We start from the raw sequence: 12,580 nt of genomic DNA on the forward strand, positions 1-12,580 counted from the left end.
AGTATGGGCTGGTGCCGCGGCTCACTTGGCTAATCCTCCGCCTGTGGCGCCGGCACACTGGGTTCTAGTCCCGGTCAGGGTGCCAGATTCTGTCCCGGTTGCTCCTCTTCCAGGCCAGCTCTCTGCTGTGGCCCAGGAAGGCAGTGGAGGATGGCCCAAGTGCTTGGGCCCTGCACCTGCATGGGAGACCAGGAGGAAGCACCTGGCTCCTGGCTTTGGATCGGCGCAGCGCACCGGCTATAGCAGCCATTTGGGGGGTGAAACAACGGAAGGAAAACCTTTCTCGCTGTCTCTCTCACTGTGTAACTCTCTCTGTCTCTCTCTCACTGTCTAACTCCACAAGTCAAAAAAAAAAAAAAAAAAAAAGTATGGCACAAGTATCAGGTGGCTAAGAGAGGAGGGTAGGTTAATTTGCTAAGATGCAAACTGTGTCTTTCTTTCTTTTTAAAGATTTATGTATTTATTGGAAAGGCAGGGTGACAGAGAGAGGGCGAGACAGAGAGATCTTCCATCTGACACTTCACTCCCCAAATCGCCACAATGGCAGAACTAGGCCAGGCTGAAACCAGGAGCCCAGAACTCCATCCTGGGTGGCAGGGGCCCAAGTACCTGGGCCATCCTTCCCAGATGCATTAGCAGGGAACCGGATGGGAAGTGGAGCATCCAGGACTCAAACTGGCACTCTGATGTGGGGAGCCGGTGTTCCAAGAGGGAGTTTAACCTGCTATGCCACATCACTGGGCCCGCAAGCTGTGTCTTTAAGCGTGTAGTGGGAAGACTTGGCAAGAAGCCCGTTGCAGCTCTTATCATCAAGCACACCCTGGGCCAGTGGATTTATGGGGCTCATCTGCGGTCAACATTACCCTTCTCTTCCCCCAGCCAGGTGGGAATGGGTGTGCAAAGGCCTGCAGTGCAGGCGCGGCAGCTGCTTTAAAAGTCCCGAGCGAACGCTGCATGGTGGAAGGGAATCTACCATCTGTTGTCCCCGGTCCCTTGGCTGGCTGAGGGAATTCCCCAGTGCCCACACGCACTGTAAACGGTCAGGCACCTGCTAATCTCTTCCGCTCCCCTCCCATTGCTGTTGCAGGAGATGGCTCACATGTCCCCCAAGCTCAGAGCCTTCCTCTCTGAACCCATTGGAGAAAAGGATGTTGGCTGTATAGACGGGATTAGCCGGGAGCTTGCCATCAATCTAGTCGCCAAAGGTTTCAGCAAGGTAATTTGGTTTTTTGTTTGTTTGTTTTTCAACTTTTCCAACCTCTCTCTCCAACTTCTCTCTCCCCGGTCCTGCCAGATGGCAGTTCCTGCCTTGTGTCCCTGTAAGGGGCCAGCAGAGAGCAAAGCTCCACTTGGCAGGGTGCCACGTGCTTCAGTATTACTGAGCCCACGTGCTTGGGCAGCCTCAAGGGCTTGTGTATGATGGGCAGATAGAATTGCTTCAGCTCAGAGCAGCTGGGCTGGGCAAGACTCACTGGTTATTCAATGGCTCGGGGTCACACAGAAGTGGACCAGGCTCCGGAGCGTGGAGCAGAGCTGTTGGATGAGCCAGGTGCACGCCCCACCTCCAGGAAGGCACCCGTGGAGTCTCACCTGCCCCCAGTCAGGGCACCAGCCTGGCCATGGGTCTACACCAGAGTCAGGGCATGTGAGTCATTCCAAGAGGTCATTCCCCACCCATGGACAGCCTCCAGAATTTCTAGTGGAACCTGATAGTGCTAGTCCATCTTCCGTTGCTATCAGGAGTACTTGGTGCTGAGTACTTACACAGAAGAGAGGTTTATTCAGCTCTGCATTCTTAGAAGCTGAAAGTCCAAGCAACATGGCACTGGCACTGGCACTGGCACTGGTGAGGGCTCCCTTGGCTGTATCACATCCCAGCGGATGGTATTAAGGCAGGAGTGCCTGCAAGAGGGGAGATCATGTGATGGGACCAGAAGCCAGAGAGCAAGGAGAGGCCAATCTTGCCCCCCACCCCTTTTTTCCAAAGATTCAGTTTGCTTGTTTTAAAGGCAAAGTGACAGAGAGGGAGAGACAGAGGGGGTTGGGGGGTATCTTCCATCTGCTGGTTCACTCCCCAAATGCCCACAATGGCCAGACTGAAGCCAGGAGCCTGGAACCCCATCTCGGTCTCCCACGTTGGTGGCAGGGGCCCAAGCACTTGAGTCATTTTCTGCTGCCTTCCCAGGTGCATTGGCAGGAAGTTGGATCAGAAGTGGAGTGGCCGGGACTGGAACTGAGGCTCTGATATATGGGATGCTGGCATTGCAGCTGGTCATTTAAGCAACTGCGCCACAAGACCTGCCCCCAAGTCTTGCTCTTTTTATCATAACCTGCTCTTACAAGAACACTAATTCCTTCCAGGGACGATGTGCCAGTGACCTGGTCACTAATTATTTGTCTGGATGGGACTATTAAAAAGCTGCTAGGGGAGCAGAGGTTTGGCCTGGCAGTTCAGCTGCCTGCTGGGGCACCTGGGTCCTACATCAGAGTGTCTACGTTCAATACCCAGCTCTGGCTCCTACTTCCAGCTTCCTGCTTATTCAGACCCTGGTAGAGGCGGTGGTGATGGTTCAAGTAACTGGATCCCTGCTGCCCACAGGAGAGACCTGGACTAAGTTTCTACTTCCTGGCTTCAGCCTGGCCTAACCCTGGCCACTGTGAGCATTTGGAGAGTGAACCAGCACATGGGTATGCTCTCTCTCTGTCTTAATCTCTCCCTCTCAAATACTTTTTAAATTTTTTTTAAATAAATAATTGTTTCTTTTATTTTTCTATTGTGGTAACTATACAGTGGCAATGGGCATTAAAGATTTAATTATTATTTGAAAGTGAGAGTTATACAGTTCGTGTAATGGAGGGTGAACAAACAAATGTGCAAGATCTTTCTCTGTCTTTCAAATAGAGGAAGAATAAAAGAAAATGCCAGCTCCTGTATTTTGAGACCTTGCCTGGGTTGGAGGGGACCTGAGCACAGGGAAGGGCTGTATTTTGGGGCCTCTGCCGAGGACTGGCTGGCCCCCGCTGCCGCCCACCCCTCCCCACCCTGGGGCTCGGCCTCAATTTCTTTGTTGTGAGCCAACCCCACTGCAGCTCCCTTGTTGGCCATGCCCGCTGAACCCTGCCTTTCCGGGCTCTCTCTGCTCCCTTTCAGAGGATGCGCTGGCACAAAGACCCCTGCGCTGCCCCCAAACCAATTTGCCTGGGCTCCTCTCTCAGCCACCAGCTCTCTCCAGAGTCACCAGGACGCTGGACGCACAGGGGCAGAGGCGCCACCAGCCGCCTGCCCTGGATGCCCACCTGAGTTACCTGACTGTGTTGCCCCCTCGGAAGGCTATGGCCTGCATGGCACGTTCCCCAGCTCTCCCACCAGCCCCTGCCTCTCAAACCTTCACTTCCACCCCTGCCTCTGCGCAGGTCTTTGTCTTCCACACCAGGGCGGGGGGCCGGAGGAGCTGTCCTCACATCCTGCCCCGGTCTCCAGATCTCTGGCCGATAGCACAACTGGGTTTCCAGCTCGCGGTTTGAGTCGTGACTCTAAAAACCATTGATTTCTGCGATGATGGATTCTCTTCAGGAGCTCAAAAGCCCAAGCTGTGACTGTGTTCTGTCTGGGTTATTTTGTGTCTGCTCCCCCCGCCCCCCCAGAGGCAGGCCGCTTTGGTCTGAGGATCCACACACAACACGGTGGCCACCAGCCACATGAGCCTGCCGAGGACATGACTGAACTGTCGTGTGCCAGACACAGAAAACACACGCTGTGATGTCATGACCTTGTGCCCCGCCACGCGAAAGGACATGGAGTGGGTCAGCAATCGCGTTCTCATTGGTTATGTCTCAGAGTGGTGCTGTTTCGGAAACAGCGGAGCCAATAAGAATGAAATCAATTGTTAGAATATTCATTTTGCCTGATTCCCTCCTGCTTGTTCCCGTGGGTACTAGAAAGTGAGAAATGACAGATGTGGCTGGCTCACCTTGTATATACCTACTGAATGGTGTTGGCCTAGAAATAATGGAGGAAGGGCTGCAGGAGAGACCGGAATTATGGAAATGGGAGAAAGCTTTGTGCACACATGGAGTCGAGGCTGGCCATGGCCTGGCTTTAGCTCTGTTTAATATTTTTTAAGGTTTTTTTTTTTTTTAATATTGTACTTATTTGAGAGATAGGACTCCCATCTGCTGGTTCACTCAAAACGAAGCCAAGGATCCTAGAACTCAATCCCGGTCTCCCACGTGGGTGGCAGAGACCCCAGTACTTGAAGAGCTGCCTCTCCAGGTGCCCTAGCAGGAAGCTGGGGTGGGAAGCGGGGCCAGTAAAGGAATCTAGGTTCTCTGATTTGGGGTGCTAGCATCCCAGGTGGTGACTTAACACCGCCCATTTGGCTCTGTTTTATATTCCCTGCCTCCTCCCTCCCTCTCCCCGCCCACGAGCCACAAGCACATATGGGAACCACCCCCCTCCCACCTGGCACCCTCCTCAAAAGGGAATGTGGTCCACTTCAGGCCCTATTAATGGTCCCCTTCCTCTGGGAAGCCCTCCTTCTTTTTCTTTTTTCTTTCTCTCTCTCTCTCTCTTTTTTTTTTTTTTTTTGACAGGCAGAGTTAGACAGTGAGAGAGAGAGAGAGACAGAGAGAAAGGTCTTCCTTCCGTTGGTTCACACTGCGCCGATCCGAAGCCAGGAGCCAGGTGCTTCCTCCTGGTCTACCTATGTGGGTGCAGGGCCCAAATACTTGGGCCATCTTCCACTGCCTTCCCCGGGCCACAGCAGAGAGCTGGACAGGAAGAGGAGCAACTGGGACAGAATCCGGCACCCCAACCGGGACTAGAACCCGGAGTGCCGACGCCATAGGAGGAGGATTAGCTTAGTGAGCCACGGCGCCGGCTGGGAAGCCCTCCTTCTGCCCACCTCACCCAATCGCCTCTATTTTTGAGCACCTTGAGCTTTCAGGGGGAGCCCTTGTCGTGACTGTGGACTCTGCTTTCCCACGCCTGGTCTGAGCACCCACACCCCTGGCACAGAGGCATGGCTTGCCTGTGGTTTCCTCTCCAGATCCTTCCCTTCCCATGAAAACCCCAGCCAGGGGTTATTTCCAGACAACGAGTGAATGGACACAATTGTGTCCACACTGTGGACACAGGTCTCCAGCAGCACGGGGAGAAAGGTCTTCCATCCGCTGGTTCATTCCCCAAATGACCGCAACAGCTGGAGCTGCGCCGATCCAAAGCCAGGAGCCAGGAGCTCCTTCCAGGTCTCTCATGTGGATGCAGGGGCCCCAGGACTTGGGCCATCTTCTACTGCTTTCTCAGACCATAGCAGAGAGCTGGATCAGAAGTGGAGCAGCCAGGACTTAAACCAGTGCCCATATGGAATGCAGGCACTGCAGGCAGTGGCTTTGTCCACTACGCAACAGTGCCGGTCCCTTGTTTTGTTTTTTCTTTTTTTTCTTTCTCTTCCTTTTTTTTTTTTTTTTTAAAGATTTACTTATTTATTTATTTGAAAGGCAGAGTCACAGAGAGAGAGAGAGAGAGAGAGAGGTCTTCCATCCACTGGTTCACTCCCCAATTGACCACAATGGCCAGAGTGGTGCAGATCCAAAGCTTCCTCCGAGTCTCCCATGGGGACTTGGGCCATCTTCCACTGCTTTCCCAGGCCATAGCAGAGAGCTGGATCAGAAGTGGAGCAGCCTGGACTTGAACCAGCACCCATATGGGATGCCAGCACTGCAGACTGGAGCTTTAACCCACTGAGCCATAGCGCTGGCCCCTGTTTTTGTTTTTTGTTTTCCTTTCATATAAGTAGGTCCCAGGAGAAAGAAAAAGGGTGCAAGACTCACACTGGATTGAGCATTCACAGGAATGTCAGAGTATTAAGCCTGAACTGACCGGGAGATGCTGGATTTGCCTGGATCCCATGGGTTCTCAGGAACACGAAGACTGGGGAGACAACGTCTGTTTAGCTACAGCACAGAAAGTTGTGTCGTTGTACCGTGGGGCCATGCGGTGGTGTGAGGTACAGCCAGTACAGGTGCCGGGGGCGTGGGGTCTCAGGCAGGGCACATGTCGGAAGCTTGAGAAGAGAGGCCAAGACAGAGCTGGTCTCTGAAAGGTCAGCTGTCACGGTGAAGGCTGAGCATTTTGAAGGTGGACTGGGGCCAGCTGCCTAACTGGTAGGGCCCAGTTGCAAAATGCAACGTGAGGTCTTTTGTTCAGATGCGCTGAGACTTTGAGGATGGTGGCCGCACGGCGCTGAACCGAGGTGAGCGCTCTGCTGAGCGCTGTTGGGAACGTGGATCCCCCACGGGGGCAGATTCAGACTGCTGCTGTCCAGCAGGAAGTGCGTCTGGCCAGCTGGAAGGCCCAGCCCCGGGCTGAGTCTCCCCGTTTGAACTTGGGGCTGAGTCTCCCCGTTTGAACTTGGGGTTGAGGGCGGTCTGCCCTTGTACTCCCATCTTGCTACCGCAGGAAGGACCATGGCGCCTGGTTTGTCACGGCCGCTGTCCAGGGCAGAGAGAGGGCAGGGATGTATCCTGCTCAGTGACTCTGTGTTTCTACATCACGCTCCCTGCAGCTGGGTTTCTGAGAGCTGTGGCCCAAAGAGGGAGAGGGGCAGGCTATGGGGAGCCAGCAGAAAACCATGCGAGCCTCCGGCAGGGCAGCAACAGGCACCGGGAGCTTGCCTGGGGAGCAGAGTGAAGTCTTCAGGATTGAATGCAGAAGGCACCAACTTTGTCTCCTCACCTTTGAGAGATGCAGGGTGAAGCCAGAGAGAAAGCAGAGGAGGGAACGTCAGGTTGCGTCTCAGCTCCAGAGGCTACAAGACGAGGCCCTTCTTCCTGTGGCTTTTCCTGGAAAGTTTGCCTGGCTCCTGTGTGCCACACCATTCCCAGGCTTCCTGGCTGTGGGGCCTGGTGGGACACGGAGGCTCTGATGGCCAAGCCAGCGGATGCCAATAGTAGGGTGCAGAAATGGGTAGAGGTATGCCTGAGCCTCCGGGCCAGACTACAGGTGTCTGGGCTGTGCCAGGGCAGGGCAGAGGGAAGCAGGGGTTTGCGTCTGCCTGTGGGTGTGAGGATCACGCTTGGTGTCTCCAGCGGAACCTGCCCACAACAGTGCTGGAGAGCACCCAGGGCACTAGAGCGTATCGCAATGCCTGGGACCAGGAGCGTTTCTGATTGCATTCAGAATGTGGGGACTTGGGGATATTTGCATGTACATGATGAGATATCCTAGGGGACCCCAGTCTAAATGCCAAATTGCTTTATGTCCTATGCAGCTTACATACCCAGCATGTCATTGTACACAGTGTTTCTAATAATTTTGTTCATGAGAGGAGATTGCATGGTGTGGAATTTTCCACTGGTGGTACCGTGTCTATGCTCAAGAAGTTTTGTAATTTGCAGTATCTGGGATTTTTAGAACAGGAATGCTCAACCTGTATTAAGTAATAATGATAATTGTTATGATTCTCCTTAATGTTCTCTGTCCTTGGATGAAGCTCCACGCCTCTTGATCCTGTTCTATTAACCCCAGCATGTGCTTTGTTAAAAATTTTGGTTTAGGGGCCGGTGCTGTGGCGTAGTGTGTAAAGACGCCACCCGTGGTGCCAGCGTCCCATATGGGAGCTGGTTCAAGTCCCGGCTGCTCCACTTCCAATCCAGCTCTCTGCTATGTTCTGGGAAAGCAGTAGAAGATGGCCCAAGTCCTTTGGCCCCTGCACCCACGAGGGAGACCTGGAGGAAGCTCCTGGCTCCTGGCTTCGGATCAGCGCAGCTCCGACCATTGCGACCAATTGGGGAGTGAACCAGCAGATGGAAGACCTTTCTCTCTCTCTGTCTCTCTGCCTCTCCTCTCTCTGTGTAACTCTGACTTTCAAATAAAATAAATAAATCTTTGAAAAATAAATTTGGTTTAAAAACACCTCCATGCAATCCACCAATGGGAAAGCGAAATGAGATCACATGAAACATCTCTGTATTGCATCTGTTTGTTTGTTTGTTTTTTAAGGTGATTAAAGTAACAGTTTAAAATCCCCATGAATCCTGGCTCTTTTCTGTTTTCAACAACTGGACCATGACCAAAAATAAAACCTCTAGCTCCAATGCTTGCTACCTTTTGTGACTGGGATTCAGCCTCTATTTGATTTCTCTTGAAAAAAAAAAAAAAATGTTCCCTCTGGTTAAGATAAAGTTTGCTTTGTTTTATGCAACTGAAAGTAAACAGACAGTAGCAAGTTTCCTGGAAAGGGCCCAGAGCTTGGCGGCATGGGGTGGGGGCTGGGGGGGTGCTGCTTCTCGTTGGAGAGATGGCCCTGGATGTGACCTGGAATCTCCAGCCGCCACCACTAGCGGCTTAGCCAGTTTATGGCCGCAGGGTCTCAGCTGTTCCCTTTCTTCCCGTGGTTCTTGTCCTTCATCCACAATGGATCAAACGGGAAAAGAGAAATGAAAAGCTGTGGATGCAGGTCCTTAGAAAACCAGACAATGTCCCCAGGAGCCTGAGTCGGGGCGTCGCGCTGTTTATTGGATCTGTTTTCATCCGCAGATCTCAGCACGAGTTTAGCGTGCTTTAGACCTGCCGTGCCCCTCCCACAGGGCTACATCTCCCTGGACAAAGTGGCATTTGCATCTTCTGAGTGCTTTCCTGTTGGATTTCCTTAATTCGATCTGCAGGGCCGGTTGCCTGAGGTGCAGAAAACAGGTGCAGCCGCTGAGACCCAGGTTCTGCTGGGTCTGACATCAGGTGGCTGCATAGCCTGAGATGCCCCAGGTGGTCTCCAAGGACACACCAACGCCAAAGATGCCCTTCATCCGGCAGCCCTGCGTGCAGTGGCCCTCCGGCGAGGGAGAATTTGCCTCCAAGGGGACATTTGGCCAACGTGTGGAGGTGGTTTCGATCGTCACTGGTGGCTGGGTGCGTGGGAAGAGTTGGCCAGGGGTGACACTGCCACTTGCAGGACAGAGTGCCACAGCACAGACTTATCCAAACAGTGCGAAGGTTGGTTGAAACATGCACTACCCAGGCCATGGAGGAAGCGTGGGGTGACAGCATGTCCAACTCTGAGCCCTGTGTGTTTCAGAGACAGAACTCCTGGATCAGAGGTGGGAAGGGAGCCTCGGAGGCACGCTCCGCCCCCTGCCACTCAAGATGTGGTCCCTGGACTTGCCTCAGCTGGGAACGGGGCAGAAACGCTGACGCCCACCCCAGCTTGAGGCCTTCTGAGTCAGAACCTACCTTTGAAGGAGACCCCAGGGCGTTCCTGTGGTCAGCACAGTTTGGGGAACACAGATTCTCATCATTCCAAGCTAGACGACCCCCACAACCAGTCCCGGGGGATGTGACCTTGCTTCTACAGGACTCTGCCCCCCAATCCACACGGCCCCCCTCAGGGCCGCAGAGAGTGCAAATCTCCCTCGAATGGGACCCGGGAGTCCTGGTGATTTTGCTCCTGGTGGGTGAGGGAAGAAGAGCATGTCCGGCCAGGTTGTTATAACCTTTCCTCTCTTCCTCCCTGCCCTGTCCCCTCCCCCAGGCCTACATCCTGTTGGGACAGTTCCTTCTGATGCACAAGAACGAAACTGAGTTTCAGAACTGGATCATTTGTTGTTGTGGTGCCACCGAGTGTGAGGCCAAGAGGAGCTCCAAATGTCTCAAGGAGTGGTGCACCTGCTTCCTGTAGACACCTGGCTCGGCCCTGGTTGAATAACACCTCCTCCGCCTACGCCAGGCTCCAAGGCTTTTTTTTGTGTGTGTGTGGGTTTATGGGGTTTTGGATGTGGTTTTTTTTATTATTATTTGTTTTATTTATTTGAAAGGAACAGGGAGGGAGAGAGAGAGACAGAGAGACAGACAGAGAGACAGAACTCTTCCATCTGCTAGTTTACTCCCTCAATGTCCACAGTAGTCAGGGGTGGGCCAGTTGGAAGCCAGGAGCCAGGAACTCTATCTGGGTCTCCCACATGGGTGGCAGGGGTCCACACCCTTGGGCCATCCACTGCTGCTTACACAAGCACATTAGCAGGGAGCTGGATCAGAAGTAGGGCAGCTGGGACTTGAACCAGTGTTCCAATATGGGATCTGCCATTGCAGGCAGCAGCTTAACCCGTTTGGCCACAATGCTGGCTCCATTATTTATGTTTTGAACTTTAGTGATACACATTATAAAAAGCAGTTCAGGGATAGCAAGGACACACACAAGAAAAATTATCCCCAAAACCCACCGCCCAGAAGCCACAGTCATCCACTTTAGATGCGTACCATGCCAAAGGTCTCTCAGCACACTTTATGTAAAAGAACAGATGATTTTATTTGAAACTGAGAATTAAATTTTAAGTCAGTGAACACACATAGTTTGAAAAGTTTGTGGAGGCCGGCGCTGCGGCTCAATAGGCTAATCCTCCACCTTGTGCGGCGCCGGCACACCAGGTTCTAGTCCCGGTCGGAGCACCAGATTCTGTCCCGGTTGCCCCTCTTCCAGGCCAGCTCTCTGCTGTGGCCAGGGAGTGCAGTGGAGGATGGCCCAAGTGCTTGGGCCCTGCACCCCATGGGAGACCAGGATAAGCACCTGGCTCCTGCCTTCAGATCAGCATGGTGCACCGGCCACAGCACGCGGGCTGCGGCGGCCATTGGAGGGTGAACCAACGGCAAAGGAAGACCTTTCTCTCTGTCTCTCTCTCTCACTGTCCATTCTGCCTGTCAAAAAAAAAAAAAAAAAGTTTGTGGAAAATGGAATTAAAAGGTAACTATTTTAGAGCAAAAAATAAAATTGAAATGCGTGCTTACACATGGTCTTCAAATAGTTCATGAAAAATGCATTTTATGAGAAAAAGTATACATGGAACTTGAAAGAAAATTAGAAATCCATGCAGGGTTTTCATTATACATATTTTTCATAATTTTTTTTCCAGAGGCAGAGAGACAGATCTGTCGTTGTTGGTTCACGCCTCAAATGCCTGCAATGGCTGAGGCTGCATGAGAGCAAAGACAGGAGCTGTGAACTCCATCCAGGACTCCCACGTGAGTGGCAGGGACCCAACCACCTTTTGCCTCCCAGGGTGTGCACTAGCAGAAAGTTAGAATTGGGAGCCGGAGGCAGGTCTTGAACTCAGGCACTCCAAAATGGGAGGTGGATATCCAATTAGTCTTAACTGTGAGGCCAAATGCTCATCTCTTTGTGGACTTTCTGAACAGTCTCTGTATGGGTTTCAGAATCAGAGGGCGGGACTGGTGCTGTTGCACAGCGGGTTAATGCCCGGTTCAAGACCTGGCTGCTCCATTTCCGGCCCAGCTCTCTGCTATGGCCTGGGAAACCAGTAAAAGATGGCCCAAGTCCTTGGGCCCCTGCACCCGTGTAGGAGACCCGGAAGAAGCTCCTGGCTCCCAGCTTCAGATTGGCACAGCTCCAGCCGTTGCGGCCATCTGGGGAGTGAACCATCGGATGGAAGACCTCTCTCTCTGCCTCTCTTCTCTCTGTGTAACTCTGACTTTCAAATAAATAAATCTCAAAAAAAAAAAAAAAAAAGAATCTGGGGGCACAAAAATAACAGGGTTTTTTTTTTGTTTGTTTTTTGTTTTTTACAGGCAGAGTGGACAGTGAGAGAGAAAGACAGAGATAAAGGTCTTCCTTTTCCATTGGTTCATCCCCCAGTGGCCGCTGCGGCCGGCACACCGCGCTGATCCAAAGGCAGGAGCCAGGTGCTTCTCCTGGTCTCCCACGCGGGTGCAGGGCCCAAGGACTTGGGCCATCCTCCACTGCCTTCCCGGGCCACAGCAGAGAGCTGGACTGGAAGAGGGGCAACCGGGACAGTATCCGGCGCCCCAACCGGGACTAGAACCTCGGGGTGCCGGCGCTGCAGGAAGAGGATTATCCTATTGAGCCGCGGCGCCGGCCATCTTTTTTTTTTTTTTTTTTTTTTTTTTTTTGAAATGCAGAGTTACAGAGAGAGTTAGAGAAAGAGAGAGAGAGAAAGAGAGGTCTTCCATCTGCTGGTTCACTCCCCAATGGCCTCAACAATCAGGGCTGGGCCAGGTCAAAGCCTGGAGCCAGGAGCTTCTTCTGGGTCTCCCACATAGGTGCAGGGGCCCAAGGACTTGGGCCATCTTCCACCGCTTTCTCAGGCTGTAGCAGAGAGCTGGATTGGAAGTGGAGCAGCCGGGACTCAAACCGGCCCCCATATAGGATGCCAGTGCTTCATGCCAGGGCTTTAACCCACTGAACCATTGCACTGGCCCCTAACATTATCTTTTAATTCCATTTTTCCACAAACTTTTTGAAGAACCCTCATATGAGATTGGTGGCCATATAACATAGTAGCCCTATAAGTTGCAGCTTTACACAACAAACCACAATCTTAATTCACATTGTTCCCGAGGGTTAGGAAACAGAATTGCTCAGCTGACTGGTTCTGTCCCAGGATCTCTCAGGAGATTATAACTGCCGGCCAAGCATCAGTCACTGATGGATGCACCAGGCTGGAGGATCCACTTCCAAGATGGCAGCTGCCATGGCTCTTGACCAGCGGCCTCAGCTCCTCACCATGTGGGCCTGTCCACACGGCTTCCCATGGTGTGGCATCTAGCTGTCCC

The 12,580-nt window shown here is 52.7% G+C and overlaps 1 protein-coding gene across 1 annotated transcript in view; it reads left to right on the forward strand.

Moving 5' to 3' along the window:
- The window catches only part of BANF2 (BANF family member 2), a 38,248-nt gene extending 28,532 nt beyond the window's left edge, over window positions 1–9,716 (forward strand). Inside the window, exons 4-5 of the mRNA XM_051845365.2 lie at window positions 1,088–1,216; window positions 9,528–9,716. Of these exons, the coding sequence (XP_051701325.1) occupies window positions 1,091–1,216; window positions 9,528–9,674 (273 nt within the window). The 5' untranslated portion in view covers window positions 1,088–1,090 and the 3' untranslated portion in view covers window positions 9,675–9,716. The remainder of the gene's footprint in view (window positions 1–1,087; window positions 1,217–9,527) is intronic.
- The last annotated feature ends 2,864 nt before the right edge of the window (window positions 9,717–12,580 follow it).

Source organism: Oryctolagus cuniculus, chromosome 11 (assembly GCF_964237555.1).
Source record: "Oryctolagus cuniculus chromosome 11, mOryCun1.1, whole genome shotgun sequence".
NCBI lineage: Eukaryota > Metazoa > Chordata > Mammalia > Lagomorpha > Leporidae > Oryctolagus > Oryctolagus cuniculus.